Consider the following 19,116-nt stretch of genomic DNA (forward strand, 5'->3'; position numbering starts at 1 on the left):
TCGCAATGACCCATTGGACCTAAACCACGTGTAAATTGTATGGTCTGGGCACACCTAACCGATTTAGTCAGGTAAGTACTTGGATCCGAATCCTTTGAACGACAATCAGATTGACTTTTAGATACCCATCATATTTCAGGTTTGAAGAGCCCGATTTGGAAGTGGATCAGCAATTAGGATTCCATGGCCTGTCGGTGTATAATTGTGTCGTGTTGTGCGGCTCATCTGAATCGTAGGCTCCGATACATGCATCTATGAAGATTAATAATGTATAAATAGTTATATAATACAGGACGCTCTCTCAAACTCCGGCAGCCGTTGTCTGCGATGTAATCTCTTTGATCATATCCTTTTTTTTAATGTATCGTCTGGACGATTGACTTCTTAACCGTGATCCCGTTCCACCCATTTTGGCTGGCCGTGTGCTGGTGATTCTCGTTGAACATATCTGCCAGGTTCGATTGGCTGTTGCTCCAGTCGGGAACACCCACGCCAGAGCCAGAGTCTGAAGCTTCCGACACCGTATCGCCCTTATGCTTCTGGCCCTCCAGGTCGGCATCGTTGTGGTTGTTGCCGTAGTGGACGACGGTGGTCACACCATACCGTTGCTTTCCGGACATGTCGTGCAGGGTAAAGGTGTCGGCGTTAGCGCTGCCTTTTATGTGGCCGCTGCCGGTCCTGCGCCATTGGTGAGCTGAGGAGCCGTGGCCGGGTGCAGAAGAACCGCCGCCGCCGAAGAACCTGCGGAGGAGAGGTCGCAGCGTGGCGAAGCCGGCGGCTGTGATGCCAAGTCCAGTCTCGACGGCGGACCAGATCGCAATATCGGTGGTGGAGTAGAGGAAGTCGTCGACATCGGTCAGCGTGTAAAGGTAAGGGAAGCGGACAATGGTTGCACTCGAGGCACTGTGTGATTCGGAATTGTCAGTCACGGGTGGCGCCACTATTGGTGATGACCTTTTCCCAAGGAAGCTCTTGGGGTGGACTTACATGGCACCGGCTGCCAGAATGAGCATGACGGAGATCTTGACCTTCCTCTCCATCTGCAGGTTCCAAACCAAAGCGACTGGCAAAAGACTGAAGGTCCAGTCGGTCCAGCAGCTAATAGCCGAGTATCCATAGAAGGTCTTGGGGATGATAGGCGCTGACCAGCACCAGCCGCCAGCAGGAGGGTCGGCGCTGTATCGGAGCCAAAAGTAGGACAGTGGTCGGCACTGCAGCAGGAAGAGCAGGAAGAAGGCAAAGCTGTAGAGCTCCGTGACGCCGATGACAACGTAGATGATCCACTTGTGCCATTTCGAGACACAGATGCGCAGCAAGAAGATGGCGATGGAGGCCTTGATTGCCATGTTGGTCAAGACATAAAGAGGCTCGCAGGTCCACCACATCTACAGCGTCTGGGGTTAACAAGGAGGTCCTTGGTTCAAGTTTAGCTTGGGTGAGCATGCAAGGCTTACCTGCATCGCCTTGGGGATATCCCCAGGCTCAATATCGGCGAAGTGCCGTCCGTTGCCATAGTGGACACCGCCGACCTCGTAGGAGATGAAGAGAATAAAGAGAATCTGCCCACTCGTCAACATTTCAAACCATCTCTGAAAGCTGAGGCTTGTCAGGATATACATACCTGTGCAACAATGGCAAGCCAATCATCCAGTGCGAATGCCTTGATGACCCAGCCACGACAGTAGATGCGGAGAGCAGTGGCAATGGTGGAAATGGTCAGAAAGGTGTACGCGACCGCAAGAATCTGCGGTGCACGGGTGTCGAGAGTCATGATGATTGGAATGAGGAACAAAAAACAAATGTGAATACAGTCAGTCCCCTTCCTGTAGATGTTCTGAAACCGAGAAGAAGCACGCAGAGAAAAACCTCCACCTGACTGATGGCGTGGGGTCGCCGGGAATATTATATCAACGACAGCAAAAGCCAAGGCGAGCCTCCTCTAAACATACGACGACAAGCAAAGAGGGCCCCAGGACCCCTGGGATCTATATGATGGGCAGCTAAGCCTGTCGAAAGCGCACCCCTTTAAGTCAGCTAGAACACGTTGGACAGGTCTTCCCTGATCTCCTAGCACGCCTGGGACATTCGGGCCGGGCCCTAGGGGGCAGCTAATACTTGGCTGAACGACGATTGTCATTTCTCGTGGGGTTCGAGGCCAAACTCCTGACTAGCTGGAGACCATATTGCGTACGGATGGCCATCTACATTGGGCTAGTATTGCGCTTTGATGGAGACTAGATTTGGCACTAAGGCAGTTTACTGGAGCCCACCGTCGTCGCGGTTTTTAGTGTCAAACAGAAAAAGACGAAAAGAAAAAAAGACCTCCTCCACTTCCCAATACTTATTTACCTACCCCTAGGCACGTCGTCCCCGACCCAGACTTGTTGTGTCGATCCAGAGGGTCCTCATGCTTGCCATGATACGCCACACACCGTGAACATCAGCGGGTTCAGTGCTTGCCGGAGACATGATTGTCCTCCCTGGTATCGAAGATCAGCTCTTCTTTTTCCACAACGACAAGGCAAGGCTGTTCGATAAGCTTGGTACCGAGTGAACACACCGTTCTTCGTGGTTTTTTGGTGCTGCTGGTCCTCTTGGCAAACACACAAGTCACATACGTCTTGTAGGGAATTAGGCTTTCCGTTTGTTACCGAGTAAGCGAAACTGTGAATCTTGCCTAAGTAAGTGGCTAGTCGGGGTTTTGATAACAAACGTGACGATATCTAACCAACAATACGCCTACACTAGCATTGCTCATGTAGATCATTCCCCATGAATAACCGTCGCGTCCTCAATAGTCTGCTGGTGCGTACCTGAGTTGTCAAAACCTTCTTGCATCAGCTCCTGGAGGTCGTGGCCAGATGGTTCTAAATTTGACCAGGTAGAAAACTCTGCAGCGGAGGCCCTGCGAAGACAACCCGAGCCAGGCTTTCATGATCATGACCTGAGCTGTAGAACTCTCGACAGCCCATATTTTGTTTCTGAATCTCGCGATCAGCTATCAATACCCTCATTCTATCATGCTGTAACAAATCTCTAACCAAAGATCACCGTATCGCTTGTGAATTTCTTGACAAGGGGGACGTTTTGGGAAATGGAGAGGAATGGAGAATCTTTCTAGAAGAAGGCATGGACAGTGCCGATCGCCTCTCGTGGTGTGACGAGCAGAGCATGGACATCCCACCTTTGACTAATATCGATATCCACGTACGCAGCATGGCAGGTCAAGGTCCAGCAAACCACTATGCACGCTACTGTGCAGTAAATATTAATCCGAACCCCTTTTCTGCGTACCCCTTGCAGCGGACAATCCCCCCGGCCCGCCGGCTTTACGTCCGGCTTTGCCCACACTGCGCGGTCGTTATACTGGAATTGGCCACAGCTCGTCGATCTGGAGGACTTTTTCTGGGATACACCACGTTATGGCAATACAATGCCTCCTGGACGCTGCCTGCTGCTCTAAATTGCCACTCCCATGTAGCTCAGTTGCTTTGCTTGTCAAATTAGCTTTTGGGTCGTCGCGGAGATCCTGGAACATTTCTTCCGCGTGAGGAACTCCACATGTGAATGTTTTCATAACAATGCTCGAGATCTTCCGTCCTCGCCCTCCCCTTTCCTGAACCTGCCTTTCTACCTTTATAAACCTTCCTCCCTACATGCATTCAGACTGGCCATTGGGACGCTGGTGTCCAACGTGTTTTCGAGTTAGCGTTGCATTCGATGCCGCTACCCTGGGCCTCGGCTTTCATGGTTCCAAGCCCTCGGGACTTCATCTGGCAATTACCAAGCGTACGTAATCATCAGATTTTCTGTATGTAGAGGGGGGAGGGGGTGGTTGGGGGTGGGGACGGCCTTCAGATGTTCGAGAAAATATTTCGGCGACCACCGTGCAAGAACACGGATGGCTCGGCGTCGTACTCATCTAGGCAGGCCGTCAGCAAAGAAAGTTCTCTGTTCTTCTGTCCACATTCACAGGACTGTAGCATTGAACCGATCTTTTGAACTTCATAAACTCTTTTTTCTACTGACTGCAAGGTTTCTCGGTGAAGGCGTCAATAAACCTATAGGAATGCCCGTTCAAATCGACTGGCTAGTGAACACCATACTTCCCTGTACCTCGACGACCTCCTCTCCAAGATTATGGTAGAATGCACAGGCAGCTGGGTGCTCGCAATGTCCCGCCGTCTTTTGCCGTGTGCGCATCCGTATGCGTGTTGAGACTAGTAAATACACAGCCTCTGGCTGCCCCGGGAGAAATTCGGATTAATTACAGAGGTTGCTTTGAAAAAGGAGCTAGCATTCTCGCTCCCTGGGTTATCTTAAATGTAATCATGCAAGTGAGTAGCAAGCCTCGACAACCATGAAGCCAGTGCGCACATGCATCATGCCTCGTAGCCCCCGCATTCCCTGGCCTTTTAGTTGATGCTACCTATTTTGCCGATCCTTTAACGACTGAAATGAAAACAGACCGGATGGATGTCTTATTCGGATTTGTGTTGACAGCATGTGACAATCGCTTGGCCTTCCACATTGAGTCTTAGCGAGCCTTAGACTACCCCTTGAATCATGTAATTCTTCAAAACCTGTCTCCACCCAAACATTACAGGAAGTCACTTTGCATCCAACATTGAAGGAAGCTCAGGTTAGGGTTGTTGTGGCCGAGCTAGAAGGTCATTTGGGCTCTGGAAGGATCAACAGTGTTTAGATGAAAGTTTCCAGGGTCAGCCAGCCTTATTTACAGAGTACTTCTTTGGCATCTTCAACATCATCATAATACTAACTATACATTCTTCTTCTGGCTGTATATCTCTCTCTCCCTGGCAATTCTGTGCTCACCAACTGTAAACATATGTAACAGCTGTTTGCACAGCTGCTTCTCCTTTCTCTGAATACAGGACGAGCCACCCGAATAAGCACCCTTACTGCCATAGACTGAGGCCACGGAATTGGGTACTAGACGCGATACGTTAGGCAGTCCAGTGACGACAAGAGACGCAATACAATGCAAAACTTCGATATTGTGGCTCATCTGCCCTTCATTCTACCTCATCAGCTTTCGACCAACACGTAAGCTAATAATTTACCCAGAGCGCGAGTCTTATGGCGGTTAGTCGTCGATGGATCGAGAACGGTGACAAGTAGCGCCGCTCGTAGCGCTGGTGGCTTTCAATGGCTTGCAGCAGGTCGAATCTAGAATGTGACGTTCGTCTCACCCCCTCTGTGCGCGTTTGTTTTTGGCCGGATTTGTCAGGGGTTTAAACTCTTCGGGCGTAGCAGTCCGTCCAGACAGGCAACGCTCGATCTTCGCGATGCTGTGGCTGATCGACTTGCAGATTTTAGGTGTGACAGCTGGACCTGACCTGGAACTCGGGCGCCGAAAGAGGCTGGAGGAGAAACGAGAATCTGGGCGAGCCATTGGTCAGCTCTTCTGACATTTGTTGATCGTCACTATGGATGTCATCACGTCTTTGATTTTCATCTGAATGACGACAAGAAAGCAGCAAGCGCCATCATGTCCAGGAGCAGCCTCCTAGAGGACGATTGGTGTGGTAACAAAGGAAGAGCGAGGAGCAGAAGCAGCACCCGTTTGGTCTGCACGCACCCGCGATGTTTGCTCAGGCTCAACGCCATCCAGCCCCCTCACGAATATCGGCATCGAGCATCGGAAAAGGTGGGAGGGATTAGTATTCGTTGCATGCTGTTCCATCACACAAGGTAATCAATTTTCTCCTCCTCTTCGAGAACAGAATACCCCTCGTCGGTTGCAGATCCAAACAAGCGAGGCAGCTGATGGGCTTTTTAGCCCGGATCGAACACAATCTATTAACGCAAGACATCACCAGGACATTTGACCTGTCACAGTGGCGTTGGTACAGCCACTTGATTTTCTAGGCCCCGGAGTTGCTAAAGAGACAGATCTGAGACCTCGAACGGCCGAGTCTCGCATACATCATGATGTGATCGAGATTCGCTCCTCTCTGCCCATCGGCTTGCTTCCTTCACGTCCGGCCCAACTATCCTGTCTTTGAGCAGGGTCAGGTCAATCACTAAATTTTAGGCCCTCAACCTTCTCCAAGTAAATGGTCTAGTGCAGCCCAAACCTACAGGTCGACTTCATGACCTGACAAAGTGGCCATGATGCGCCGTGTCGGGGAGCTGAGGCCCCTTGAAGATCTCTTGTCAAGGCCTGCATGGCGCTATTTGGCGGTTTAGTAATCTCATTTCACACGTCTAATACATAGTATAATACGGTCAGGTATGTTTGTGCAACAAGGCTGCTGGGCAAAGATGCACGCAGCCGATGTGCATGCACTGTCATCATCTTTCGCTTTGTCCAATCACACGTCTTACGACGCATCGCAGATTCTCCTCAACTCATTGTCCCGAATGACCAATGTAACGCCGGAGTCGCTTCCGTCCTACATCTTCTATCCAATCAGTCCTGGACTCGCAGTGGTACAAGTAGATTAATCTCGACACATCGACGCCGATGCAACGGCCTCGACCCGCGTCCACCCTGTCCGTTCCCGCCGTCGGCTGTGAACCCATTGGATACTTTGAATGAGTATAGCAGCTCTGTGCTGCACGTTTCGGCACACAGCAGCTAAAATTCGCTCGTGTTGACCAACGAATTTTTGCATAAGAAGGGACCAGTATGTCTGCAGCAGTCCATAGCATCCCAGCGCCTGATTGTCTCCTGCACACTCGCTTGGCCATGTCGACGCGGCGATGTGCAGATCCAGGGACATGGTTGAATGAGGCCATGGATGCCTTTCCCTCACATATTCACTTTTCTTCTCTCGAGGGGCGCATTGCCAAGTGTGCTTGTGTACCCTTTTGCTAACCACCTTTATTCTCTCCAGCTTGAACGTGAGGTTTGCTCCGGTCATCCTGGCCATTACAGCGGCCGGCAAGACATTCAAAACAATCTCGATTCGTTTTCGTAACACAGTTTTGTGAAGGGGCAACAGCCTGCCTGGGGATGCCAGGCTTCCTTGGTCTGCAGTCTCGCCTTTACCTCCATGGTTCCTGCGAGAAGCTCTCTCAGCGCCAAGGTATCACACCGTACACTTGTACTGCTTTCTGCATCCCGTATTCCGGGCGTTTTCAAACGTGTTTCTGCGATGTTCGGGTGGCTTTGCCCTCACCATGATCACTTTGTAACCGTCACGTTTTTGCCACCGTTTTCTCACAATTGATTCGTACGGCCACTCCGCCGATGTGTAATGTAAGGCTCGGTCGCAAACGCAAAACGGCCTTCCTGGAGATACACATTTTCCACGGCCTTTGGCATGCAGGCAGGCAAGATGGCACACAGGCTGTACCGCCTGATCGGAACCATCGTCGTACTCCGCACAATGACCCTCTGCGGCGGGCAGCTTCCCATGACAATACATTAGACGCGGCCAACATTTATTAAATCCTCCCCTCTCCCCTTCTGGCTTGCATCTGGCAGTCCTGAGAGCCTCTTCTTCCCCACTCACACTTCGCCAATGTACATGCTGTGGCTTGTTTGACGGTCACTGGCAGCTAATACTCGTCAACTGGAAACCAAAGAGCCTACCGGCATTTCTTTGACCTCAAAAGAGATCAACAGCAGGCATCTTGTTTTTGAGCTAGATATTAAGAACAAAAGGCTTCGACACCCGTCACCCGCAATCCCTGGGCCTGGCGGTCATCCTTTTGACATTGGGCTTGATCAAGACGATCTGACCCTCGTCCACCACCAACAACTTCCACCACTTATATTACGCACACACGCCCGATCAACGAGCGAGCCATTGTTCTCCATTTTCACCAAATCTTGGTTCCTATACCTGGCAATACACTATCATAGAAACGATTACTACTACTCCCTCGTTGACTTCCCCCAACCCATCAGGAGAGGCGCAAAGCCACCCGTGTTTTTTCCTTCCCTGCCCTGTTCCGCCGCTCACGCCTTTTCTTGATTAAATTTATCTTCTTTATATTTTCCCAGTCCTGTCCGGATCACTAACACTCACAATGGACGTCCCTCTCGCCGAGGACCGCGAGTTCGCCATGTTGGATGAAGATCAGATCAACACACTCAATGCTGTCGAGCGCATGGGCGCCTCACTGTCGCTCACCGGGATCATTCTGATCTTCATCACGTTTGCAATATTCAAACGCCTCCGGACTATACCCAACACCTTTATCTTTTTTGCTTCGATTGCAAATATTGGGGCCTGCGTTGCCTGCATGATAGGATATGATGGGATTGTGGCTATGAACCAGGATCGATCATCTCCTCTCTGCCAGGCACAAGGCTTCATTTTTGAATGGTAAGTAATAGAGGATTAGACATCACCCACCACTCATCACAGTTGAACAGTTCTATCAAGCTGACAATTTTGAGTTCCTCCCATCTAGGTTTATGCAGTCCGATCCTTGGTGGTCCTTCGCGATGGCCATCAATGTCTACATGGTCTTCTTCATGTCCTGTAATCCTACGACCTTTCGACACTACCTATGGCTATATTGTATAATCTGCTACGGTCTTCCAGCGATACCGGCCTTTATATTTCTCTTTGTACGTATGCCAAAGGGTCTTATATACGGTGACGCCGTGGTAAGTTTGCCCCCCTTACATTCCCTTCGATTTTGTCAATCAAAGTAGCCAGTCCTTGCTGACAGCTTGTGTGTCTTCTTCTTCTTCTTCGGTGGCTGTAGCTCTGGTGCTGGATAGCGTCTCAATGGAACGCACTGCGGATCTATTCCTATTACCTCCCGATCTGGATCTGCAGCGTTTTGTCTGCCGTCATTTACTTTGCCGTGGGCTATCATGTGTTTCACCAGCGCAATCAGCTGCGGAACCTGTCACTGAGTAACCAAGGCAAGGACGCGATGAGGGAGGATTCCGATCTGCGAGACTCGGCAGAAAAGGTGTGTCACGCGTGTTTCCTTGCGTATCGTTGCTTCCATCGAGTTGATCTCTTCAGCGCCCGGCTGCGTGTCCTTCCTTTGCTTCCCTTACTGAATAAAGACAACTGGCCCCTGCTATTTGATCATGCTAGTGTACTTTTGACGGCTTCACAATCATGATGACTCGTTCGATATTTTTCTTTGTTTTAAATGGTGGCGCGGTCTTGTGTTGATTCACCCACCTCGATTAACAACATGCCTCGAAACAACACCTCTTTCTTCACTTTTGCCTGCCCACTTCCGAAAGATCAACATGGCTGTCGTCTCTTGAAACAACACTTAATTCTTCGATGGCGATCGATCGATCGATACTAATGGACAAACTTTTGTCTCACTAGAATCTGACGTCTCATTCCGGGTCGGGTTACTATGGAACCGTGACAACCGAAGTGCAAGTCACCAGCGCAGCGATCTCGCCCAACTCCTTGCCTGCCTACGTCAATCCTTTCCAAACTGCGGCAGAACAACAGAAGAAGAAACAACAACAGCAGCAGCAGCAGCAGCAGCAGCAGCAGCAGCAGCAGCAGACTTCCTCCTCCACTGGCATCACACAGGCCCACAGCTCAGCACTAGATGGACAGCCAGGCGAGCGCCCAGCCCTTCACATAGACACGACAGGAGAGTCGCCACGTGCCGTAACGCCAGCCCCCAACGCACCAGGTGCCCTCTCTCCTATCCAGGCACACAATTACCCATGGTCATTAGAGTCAAACTACTGTTCTACTGCAGGACCTGATGTCGAATCGACTGCTCCAACACTCGTCAGCAGCAGTTCCACAAGCTTTGCCTTTCCGCTTCCACCAGCCCATCAACACACGAACAACACTTCCTACAACAACAACAACAACAACAACAACAGCAGCACCTTCGAGGCGACCAACTGCGGCTTCAACACAACGCAGTATACCTCGATATCCGCAGACCCCTCCGCCTCAGCAAAGGATGACCGCGGTCCCTCTCCAACACGGCTCCTATCGCCCATCTCGAGACGGTTTACGAATGAGGATCAACTGCACCACCCACAGCACCGCCGCAGCAGCAACAGCAACAGCAGCGGCGTGGACAAGAGCAAGACGAACAGCAGCAAAAACATCTTCCGAAGCGTGTCGCACGGCACGAGGCGGTTCGGGCAACGGCTGAGGCACATGGACCCCGTGAAGCTGGCGTACCTGCGCACGTCGTTTGTCTTTGCCATCTCGATCCTCGTGACATGGACGCCCTCGTCCATCAACCGCGTGTACACGCTCATCTATCCAGACAGAGCCTCGTACGGGCTCAACATCGCCGCTGCCGTGGTGCTGCCGCTGCAGGGCGTCTGGAATGCCGTCATCTACTTCACCACCTCGTGGAGCATCTTTCTGGAGGAGATGGACGCCACCCCGTGTGGGCGGCGCGTGCTGGAGTTCCTCCATATCAGCCCCAGCAGTGAGGACCTCGAGACCGGGCAGAGCGGCGGCAGTTTTGCGCTCGGGTCGTCGGCCAGATCGCCCAGGAGCGAGATGGGGCGGAGCAGGAGGCTGGACGGCGAGAGCCGTGACGGGGATGAAGGGGTCGAGCTGCAAAGCCCGTTGTCGTCGCCCGTGGTCTCGCCGGTTGTCACGCCTCGACGGCCTCAGCCTGTGAGGATGAGTACTATGAGGGTCACTCAGAAACAGCTAGACCAGCTGAACTGATCGAGGCGCAGCTATCTTGGTGGTAGTCAGATCAGGGAGACGACGCCACGTTTCTTCTTGCCTGGAATTCACTACCAAGAGTTCAACTCACATTTACTTGTCTGTTTCAGATCTTTTCTTCTTCTTCTTCTCCATATAGAGATAGATTGATTCCTGACGCTGGTCAGTCAGATCGATCCATCAGGGACGAGGACTCACGTTCCTCTCAAGAAATCGCTTTGTCGGAACGGAAACATGTGGCATGATTTGTGCGTTGCTGGCAACAACGAGGGTATCAATGAAAGAAACGCAAACTTGAAAGCAAAAATAACGAGTTGATGGAATTCTGTAATTATTCATGATAGTTTTGAGTACAAATACATAAATCAATAGAATGAAAAGACAGAAGAAAAGAAGAGAGGGATTTACCTATTTTCTAGTTCTGTTTCTCTCCCCCCCTTGGCTCTTTTCATTCGACGACAATGGCATCAATCCAAGGCGTCCCATCCACCTGAAAGATAGTCACCACATTGCCCCCTTTCAACATATCCACCATCAACGTCTGCTTCCCGTCCCCAGAGAACGTCACCGTCTGGTTCGACAGCCAGTTGAGCTGCACCTGCACAGAGCCACTGCCACCGCCTACAACGGTCAACGATGTCTGCCCCGAGTCCTCGTCGTCTGGCGTCCGCACATTCGCCAGCTCGACCCAGCCGCCCGTCCCAAGACTCACTCCGCCGTTCTCGATTGTGCCATTGAGCCCCTTGGGCGTGCCCTCAAAGGCCCCTATGAAGGTGCCAATCACCCCGTCCTCGGCCTCATAGCGTGGTCCTGTGGTCGGCTCGACCCAGATCTGGATCTCACTGACTGCCGTCGTGTACCGCAGCTTATCGCTCAGCGTGACCTCCAGCAGGTCCGTCTCGACGAAGAAGCCCGTGCTGCTGCTGCTGCTGCTGCTGCTCGAGTTCGAGACCGTGCTGACATTGTCGCTGCTGCTGGTGTTGCTGCCCAAATCAGAGAAGAAGACCGTGTTCAGTGCATTGGGAACGCAGTCGGTCCAAGGGTTCTCGAACGCAACGACATTGCCGGTCCTGCCGTCCGTCACTCGGATGCCGGCCGGACAGTCGGCCACACCACCCCTCTCGACGTCGGCGAAGATGGCCAGGCTGATGCTTGTCATGTTGCGAGCGCGCGGGAGGGTGATGGTGATTGTGCTGTAGGGAAACTCGCTCTGGTTGTTCGTCCAGCGGTTGTCGGGGGTTGTGTCGTACCAGAGAAGGCCGTCGTTCATCTTCCAGGGCGGGTAGGGGCCTGTGTCGCCGTTGGGGATGAGGTTCCAGTCGGCGGTTACATTGGGCAGGCCGTAGGGTGCTGTTTATTACACACAAAGATGAGTTGATTATGCCGCCCTTTTTTGTATTATTCACGTTGGAGCGTTTCCTGTTGCAAAAATGAAACAGAAGGACATATGCAGCAACTTACAATTCGGATTTGCCAGGATGTTTTGCCATTCGGGCTGGCCGGCCAAGGTTTGGGCTGCTTCGGTCGTGTTAAAGGGTAGTGTTGCGTTGACAATGGCGCTCAAGTTGGACTGGTGGTAGAACAGAGTGCCGTTCGAGTAGATGCTGAGACCAGCCGAGACATTCGCGTAATGGCTACCGTACTGGTCCCAGATGAGGGACAGAAGTGTGCCGTGGTAAGGCAGGGACTCGACCGCGAAATATGACCAGTTACTTGGGATCAAAGGTTGCAGTATCAAATTATCTCCTAGATCTGGCACGAGACCAATTAGGTTGGTGAAGATGTTGTCGATGTACGTCGAGTGCAGATAGTTCTCGCTATGGTTCGTCGTGTCGCCCGACCACATGTCGATCGTGGGGTAGTGCGATTCGGCAGTGTATGGCTTGCCGTCTTTGTAGTTGGTCCGCGTGTATTTGCTCAGCTCCTGGTAGAAGAGCGCTGGCGTGATGGTGCTGCTCAGGCCGTCCCTGGCGATCCGTGCGAGGGTCCCCAGGTAGACTGAGGTCGAGAACGGCCAGCTCTGCCCCTGCCAGAGACAGCAGTACGTTGTATTTTTGAGGGCTGTGTAGTACGGGCTTGTCTGCTCCAGAGTCGTCGGCCCAAAGTCTGTTAAGAAATGCTCTGTGTCGAGCCCGGCGGCGAGACCGTCGATGTACGTCTGGTTGGTGCCAATGCCGAAGCGATAAGGGAAATACCCAATGAGCTCACGGCCTTCGCAACGCAGGTTGGTGCCCTCAACGACGTCGATCCAGAAGTTGAGCTCAGCGCTGTACATGAGATTTTCCATCTTGCTGTAAAGATCGTTGCCGTAGTCCGTCCAGGTCTGGGCCAGAGCTGAGCTAAGATTATTCATTAATAACAGGTCAGATTGAGAGAGAAATAAAGAAGAAAAGTCCACACATACTGGCCAGCCAGTTCAGCAACTTGTCCAATCGCCCAGGCATTCGCCACCATGTAGGCATTAAAGCTGGGCCTATACGTCTCTGGACCAAGCCAGATCAAATCATAATCATTCCCACCGCCCATGCTGGACGACAGCCCAAAGTCATTCCACACCTGCATGGGGCCTCCCCCAGGACCACCCACGAGGAACCCAGGCAGACTGTACTCCTGAGCGTCCGAGAGAGGCGTGCGGTGGTAAAGCCCAGTGGTGTTGTCCCTGGTGCTGTTCCACAGATTGTAGCTCTCTATCATTCCGTCTAGCTGACCCACTAGGAAGGAGACATGGCCGGTTGCCTGTGCGTGTTCTAGAATTGCCCTCTGCATGTAGTGCGTATAGCTGATGCCCGAGAGTTTCTCTACACCACCGCGGGTATACTCCTCGATGAGGTTCTTGATGTAGTTGGTGTCCCGCAGCCAACGAAGCTCGACGACATGATGCGGCGCCGAGTCTGGGATGGTCTGGAACTTGGAGGCCCACGACACTGGGTGGATGAACTCGGTCACGACCCAACCATGGCCCTCGTGTGCCCATTTTATATGCCGCTTGATGACGCTGGCGCGATAGTAATAGACATCTTGGATCGATGGCTCAGGCACATCGATGAACGGGATGTTGTCTAGATACCATTGATGATCATCTAGGCCGTCGAGGTAGGATTCATGATCCAGGAAGCTGGTGGTCTGCAAGTATGCATCTGTAGGTGGATATGGTCTCTCATTCTGGGCCTCTACGAGCGCGAGACCAGCCACAAGTGACACAGCAAGACTTTGCAGCTTCATGATACATTCATCCAGGTCAACAACGGACTTGTAGAGAGAGAGAAAGAAAAAGGGATAGACTGATTGATCCTACCTGTACCTAAGTAAAACAGAATCAACATCTTTTTCCCCATACCCTCCTGCAGACTTTTAATTCTTGGAACCAGCATCAATGGGTCTCGCCACATCGGTTAGCACGGATGACGATGGGTTCATCCTTATACTCCCCGTCTAGGTTCATTTACTGTAAGTTCTGGGGCATCTTTTAGGCGCGCCTATCATAGTTCGACCAGCTTCGCTTCGTCAGCAATTGTGGTGACATTGGATTGTCGCTACTAGGATTGCAAGTAGGCAAGGTAGAAAATAGTGATCGTCATCATGCGGGGAAGAGATCGATAGAAGAGACCTCGAGCAGGGGCTGCACTGCAGCTAAACAAGATGGGACGAACTGCTAAACTCTTCTAAATACATCCTTAGAAAGGAATCAAAATAAGTCGTTACATTCATTTCATCCCTTATGAAGTGACCAATCAATACTGTGATACCTAATTTGAGTTTACTCTTGTTTGCCTTTGCGACCAATACATTTGAGAAGCAGTGACGAACAACAGAATTATAAGATTTATCCCGACCAAGGATAGCAAAGTCATCTTCTCGTTCTATGATATCGACTGATTCTTTGTGATAATCACTACATCTACATATTCGCCCTCGTCACCATGTTCTTCGTTACCACGTTGAAGGCTTGCATTCCACACAAGAAAGATCGATGCCTTTATCTGAGCACGAAATCCGCAACCTCATACATTGTCAAGGCTGATCACATACTTTCCTTGCACCTGTAGGTAATAACATGTTAGTACAATTTTGTGCAACCCACCGAGGTCAAATCTTGTACGCAGGGATATTGAGTATAATGTGCTCACCTTGCCCTTCACAACATCGTCCATCAGCTCCGTCATCTTCTCGAGCTCGGCCCACTGCACCTTGGGCGTGACGAGACCCCTTCGGACAAACTCAAGAGCCTCCAGCGTATCTCTGCGCGTGCCGACCGACGTGCCAATGACCTTGAATCCAGATGCGATGAACTGAAGCGGGTGCATCGAGAAGACCTGCCCAGGCGGTGGAATGCCCACGCACACGAGCGTCCCAAACGGCGCGAGCATCTCTATAGCCGTCTGGTACGCAGCGCCCACACCAGCACAGACAAGCACAGCGGGCGCTCCCAGCCCGCCCGTCAGCCTCTTCACCTCGGCTGCCGCGCCCACACTCTTGACCTCTGCGCTGGTGATGTCCACAAAGTGCTCTGCGCCCTCGCCCAGCGCAAACCGCGCCTTCTCCTTGCCTGCATCGACCGCAATCATCCTGTACCCCATCGCCTTCCCAAACGCCACCACAAACGCACCCACGCCGCCGCCACCACCGCTCACAGCCACCCACTGGCCCGGATACAAGCCATCGCACGACTTGAGCGCCTTGTAGGCCGTGACGCCGCCGCAGAGCACAGGGGCAAGGTGCTCGTCGGGCACGCCGGCAAACGAGTCCGGGATGCGCAGGAGATAGCGGGCCGGCACGAGCGTGTACTGCGCAAAGGTGCCGTCGCAGTGCTGACCCGAGTGCGGCTTGGCGGCACAGCGCGTCTCGCCGTCGCGCGCGAGGTTGGTGCAGAAGGCGCACCGCCCGCAGAAGTCGCGCGTCCAGGCCACGCCGACGCGCTGGCCGGGCGTGATGGACGGGTCGAGGCTGCCGACGTTGCTGCCCAGCGCCTCGATGCGGCCGACGCCCTCGTGGCCTAGCACGGCGCGCGTGGGGCCGAGGTGGCCTGCTGCCTGGGTGCAGTCGGTGCCGCAGAGGGAGGTGAGGTTGAGCCGGACAAGGACCTCGTTGGGGCCCGGGCGGGGCTTTGGGAGGATTTGGACTTCCAAGGCTGGGGGAATGCCTTGTACCTGTGTGTTTATAGCATTAGTCAATGGGGATTTTTTTTTGGAGAATCTGAATCAATAACTGCGTTGGATAAACTTGGTTGCACTTATATGCCTCATACAAATCATTTGTCCCTGTGGACGACGACTTCGGATGTGTCTCGAAGCAGAGTGAAACTTACCGTCAAAACGGCGGCTTTGTAAGTATCGGCCTTCATTCTGAAGCGACGAAGAGGGCACAATCAAAGTGAATCTGTCTCTCTGAGGGTCGCAAATACGATGCGATCAACAGTCAATCTTGTTTTACTTCTTGATCTTGCTGTGCAACTCGCGCTCTCTGTTTCCCACAGGCCGGTGGCTACTCTACAGATACTGATGCTGTGGGCCAGTCTTATTATAGCTTCTTGCTACAAAGTGGTTATCGCGTGCTACTGTTACATCGGAATCAGAATCCGGAATGTCCTGTTCCAACGTGCATAGCGGTATAAGTTTTACCCTGAGATGCCAAGCGCCCCCTGTAGGCGTCTCGAGAAGCACCCTTTGGGCATAGTTAAGTGGCTTGCCGGCAATCAACATGACCCCGTGGACTAATGATTTTCTCAGTTGGGCGTGAACGAGGCAAGCTGGGCAACGGCCAAGCCAGGTCAAGCCGGGTCAAGCCAAGAAATATACCGAGACTAGGTGACAAAATCTGGGGGAATAAAGTTTGAACGATGAGGAGAAGAGATGCGCTACTGCAGGGACTCTTTTTTGGTCGACTAGAACCAGGCATTCCTTACGTTTTGGCTGGCTGAGGAAACTCTTATCAGTGCAGATTGTCCATAGAACTTCTTCAACAACAGATAAGGTCGGAGGGGTTGCTGGGCAGCTGTTTTGCTATTTCAACACCACTCTGGTTATGTCCTTGTCCTTGTTTTTGTTTTTTATCTCTCAAGATTTTAGAGGGCCAGGTGACACAGTATCGAATAAGGTGGCCAGCAGCGTTGTAAAGATACGTGTTAGCAAATAATATTGATAATTTACCTCTATGCTGCCAACAGTCCCATAATCTCTCATGCGCTTCATGAAATCCTCAGCTAGAGAAAAGAGATGTATCTGCATTACATGAGCTGCATCACTCTCCAATCGCACCCTTTCTCCTCTATTTACAACAATGATCCATCACTATAGTCGCAGGGTCCATCAGCATTGCGGCTCGCTCCTTGCAAATCCAACCCTCATAATGTTGTAGTGCGCTACTTGTCAATCAAGAGAGGATCCAATCTAGTTTTTTTGATCTACAGAGGCTCAACCCAGCATGGCTGATTTGCTAGTTCTATAACAACAATAATAATACAATACAAGCACCCAACTTCCATCAAGGACACAGCCAGATGTCCTCCTCCTCCCCCCTGACGCCCCGCCACCACTCACTCTGCCGCACAAGCTCCCCATCCTCACCACCAAGAAGGGCCCAGTATTTCCTCAGAAACCAAGGCTTGGCCTGCCAACTCCTCGAGTCCCACGGCGTGCCCGACGACGCTTGACCCGTAGCAACATTAATATCCCTCTTCCCTGCGCCAGCCGAGCCCCAGCAGATGAGCCCCGCCAACATATCCACACAGAACTCGTCCTCGTCAAACACCGTCACGTTCAACAACATGTTCCTTCGAACAGTCGGAAATGGGAGCACGTCGATGGCAGGGTGGTGCGGGTGGGTGATTTGCTCCCTGATAGGTCGCAGGTCTGGCTTCAGCGTCCGGAAAATGTTTTGCACGGTGCGGATCATGGGAGCTTCAGAGGACTCGGATGACGACAAAGACGACGGCTCCGACGACTCGGCATTCTGGATGATGTTGCGGCCCAGCCCTGGACGATAAAAGGGCGAGAGGCTGTCGTCCTCGCAGAACATGGGCTCCGAGACGCCCACCTGTAGACAGTTGCTCCACATGGCCGTGAGGGTGCACATGACATCCATGCGGATGTGGTTGGCATAGGGATCGGCGGGGAGGGGCGTACCTCCTACCCTCAGGAGCTGGATGCTCGCGCCGCTGCCTGGCTGTCTGGTCTGCACCTCGACGTGCTGCGCGGGACACCCGCAGTCGATGTAGCTCTTGTACAGGAAGTCTGAGTGCTTGGACCACTGGAAGTTTCGATACATGGGCTGGGAGGGGTTGAAAAAGCTTCTAAAGTCCATGTCCCAGAGAGCAAGATCCGACGATGGCCCTGGTGGTGGTGGTGCTGCTGCTGCTGCTGCTGCTGCTGCTGCCGTGTCATCTGGTAGTGTGGACGACGACGACGACGACGACGACGACGACGATGATGATGAGGGCGACGAAGACGACGCAAATCCTGCTTCTCCTTCTTCAAATGGAGTGGAAAACACCGTCGTGGATGGTGCCTGCACCTCCTGATCCTCCTGGGCCTCTGTAGTATTGTTACAGTCCAGAAACATCCAGTCCTGTAGCGCCACATCAGACGGCGAGGTTTGAGGTGTAATGGGTGTCCCAACCATAAGTTGGGTCAGCTCTCCATTACTGATACTCGTGGGCTCTGATGCTGCTGATGGTGATGAGCCTGTCTGCAGCCTGTTCTTGGCCACAGATGCTGCCAGTGTCTCGAGGTCATCGAGACGCTTTCGCAGCTTTTCGCCTTGACAGAAAATGTCATCAGCATGTTGAAATTAAAGAGAGAAAGAAGAGAGAAGAAGAGAGAAGGAAAAGAAGGATAAAAGAAGAATAGAATACTACAATCAAATGAATAAAAGAAAAAGAGGGCAAGAAAGGAATAAGCCAGTCAACAACTCACGATATTTCTTCTGGGCTTGTATGTTCTGTAGTCTTCTCTTCTCGGGATCTCGGCGGACCGGCTTCCGCTTCCCCTGCCCCCCACTGCTGTTGGACCCCTTCACGACCCCCTGAGGAGACATCGTTGCTCTGTTGGTGGCTGCCACTACTGTCGCATCTGCTCGCGTCGGATCCATAGCGCTTCCTTGCTTGTGCTTCTGTTATCTGCCGCTTGAGGGGTTGGAGAGAGCGAGAGAGAGGAAATGAAGGAAAGAAAATGGCTTACATGAGCGCAGTTGGAAGGGGAATCGAGGGGGAGATGGATTTAGCTGGGCGGATAAGGAGGCCTGATCGGAGTGGCTGATGTGAGCCACGACGAGCCACGGATTTACCGGGTGGGTTCGGACGATAAACTTTCCGTTGTGTGCTTCGGCTCGGGGGGTTCGGCAGCCCCGGTTCGGTTTTCTAGTAGAAGTAGCCGTGGTCTCACATAATCCTTTGTCAAGTCTCTGCTCATTGTAAGCCAGTTGTTGCTCAGTAATTTAACTCGTCATGTGTCTGTTTTGGGTCGAGAGAACTATATCCTTGGCGAAGGTTATATTGTGTTGGAAA

General features: G+C 52.2%; 5 protein-coding genes across 5 annotated transcripts; 1 reads left to right on the forward strand and 4 right to left on the reverse strand.

Moving 5' to 3' along the window:
- Positions 1 to 572: 572 nt before the first annotated feature.
- On the reverse strand, positions 573 to 1,756 carry M406DRAFT_26345 (uncharacterized protein; the record flags this gene model as incomplete). Its single annotated transcript, XM_040917592.1, has 4 exons — positions 573 to 903; positions 988 to 1,385; positions 1,455 to 1,559; positions 1,622 to 1,756. Coding segments are annotated over 4 exons (969 nt in total), but the record flags the coding sequence as incomplete, so codon positions are not given.
- A 6,284-nt stretch (positions 1,757 to 8,040) lies between these two features.
- Positions 8,041 to 10,616, forward strand: M406DRAFT_341858 (uncharacterized protein; the record flags this gene model as incomplete). Its single annotated transcript, XM_040921710.1, has 6 exons — positions 8,041 to 8,303; positions 8,392 to 8,590; positions 8,692 to 8,904; positions 9,282 to 9,380; positions 9,969 to 10,288; positions 10,361 to 10,616. The coding sequence occupies 6 exons, from the start codon at positions 8,041 to 8,043 to the stop codon at positions 10,614 to 10,616; spliced, it is 1,350 nt and encodes a 449-aa protein (XP_040773668.1).
- A 448-nt stretch (positions 10,617 to 11,064) lies between these two features.
- M406DRAFT_72671 (uncharacterized protein) lies at positions 11,065 to 13,838 on the reverse strand (the record flags this gene model as incomplete). The annotated part of the gene is made up of 3 exons (XM_040925561.1): positions 11,065 to 11,966; positions 12,078 to 12,955; positions 13,021 to 13,838. 3 exons carry the CDS (start codon positions 13,836 to 13,838, stop codon positions 11,065 to 11,067), a joined length of 2,598 nt encoding a protein of 865 aa, XP_040773669.1.
- Positions 13,839 to 14,617: 779 nt separating this feature from the next.
- M406DRAFT_72672 (uncharacterized protein) lies at positions 14,618 to 15,957 on the reverse strand (the record flags this gene model as incomplete). The annotated part of the gene is made up of 3 exons (XM_040925562.1): positions 14,618 to 14,656; positions 14,744 to 15,763; positions 15,922 to 15,957. The coding sequence occupies 3 exons, from the start codon at positions 15,955 to 15,957 to the stop codon at positions 14,618 to 14,620; spliced, it is 1,095 nt and encodes a 364-aa protein (XP_040773670.1).
- Positions 15,958 to 17,096: 1,139 nt separating this feature from the next.
- Positions 17,097 to 18,647, reverse strand: M406DRAFT_263839 (uncharacterized protein; the record flags this gene model as incomplete). The annotated part of the gene is made up of 3 exons (XM_040917618.1): positions 17,097 to 17,829; positions 17,878 to 18,370; positions 18,527 to 18,647. The coding sequence occupies 3 exons, from the start codon at positions 18,645 to 18,647 to the stop codon at positions 17,097 to 17,099; spliced, it is 1,347 nt and encodes a 448-aa protein (XP_040773671.1).
- Positions 18,648 to 19,116: the final 469 nt, after the last annotated feature.

The sequence above is a fragment of the Cryphonectria parasitica genome, assembly GCF_011745365.1.
Source record: "Cryphonectria parasitica EP155 unplaced genomic scaffold M406scaffold_7, whole genome shotgun sequence".
NCBI lineage: Eukaryota > Fungi > Ascomycota > Sordariomycetes > Diaporthales > Cryphonectriaceae > Cryphonectria > Cryphonectria parasitica.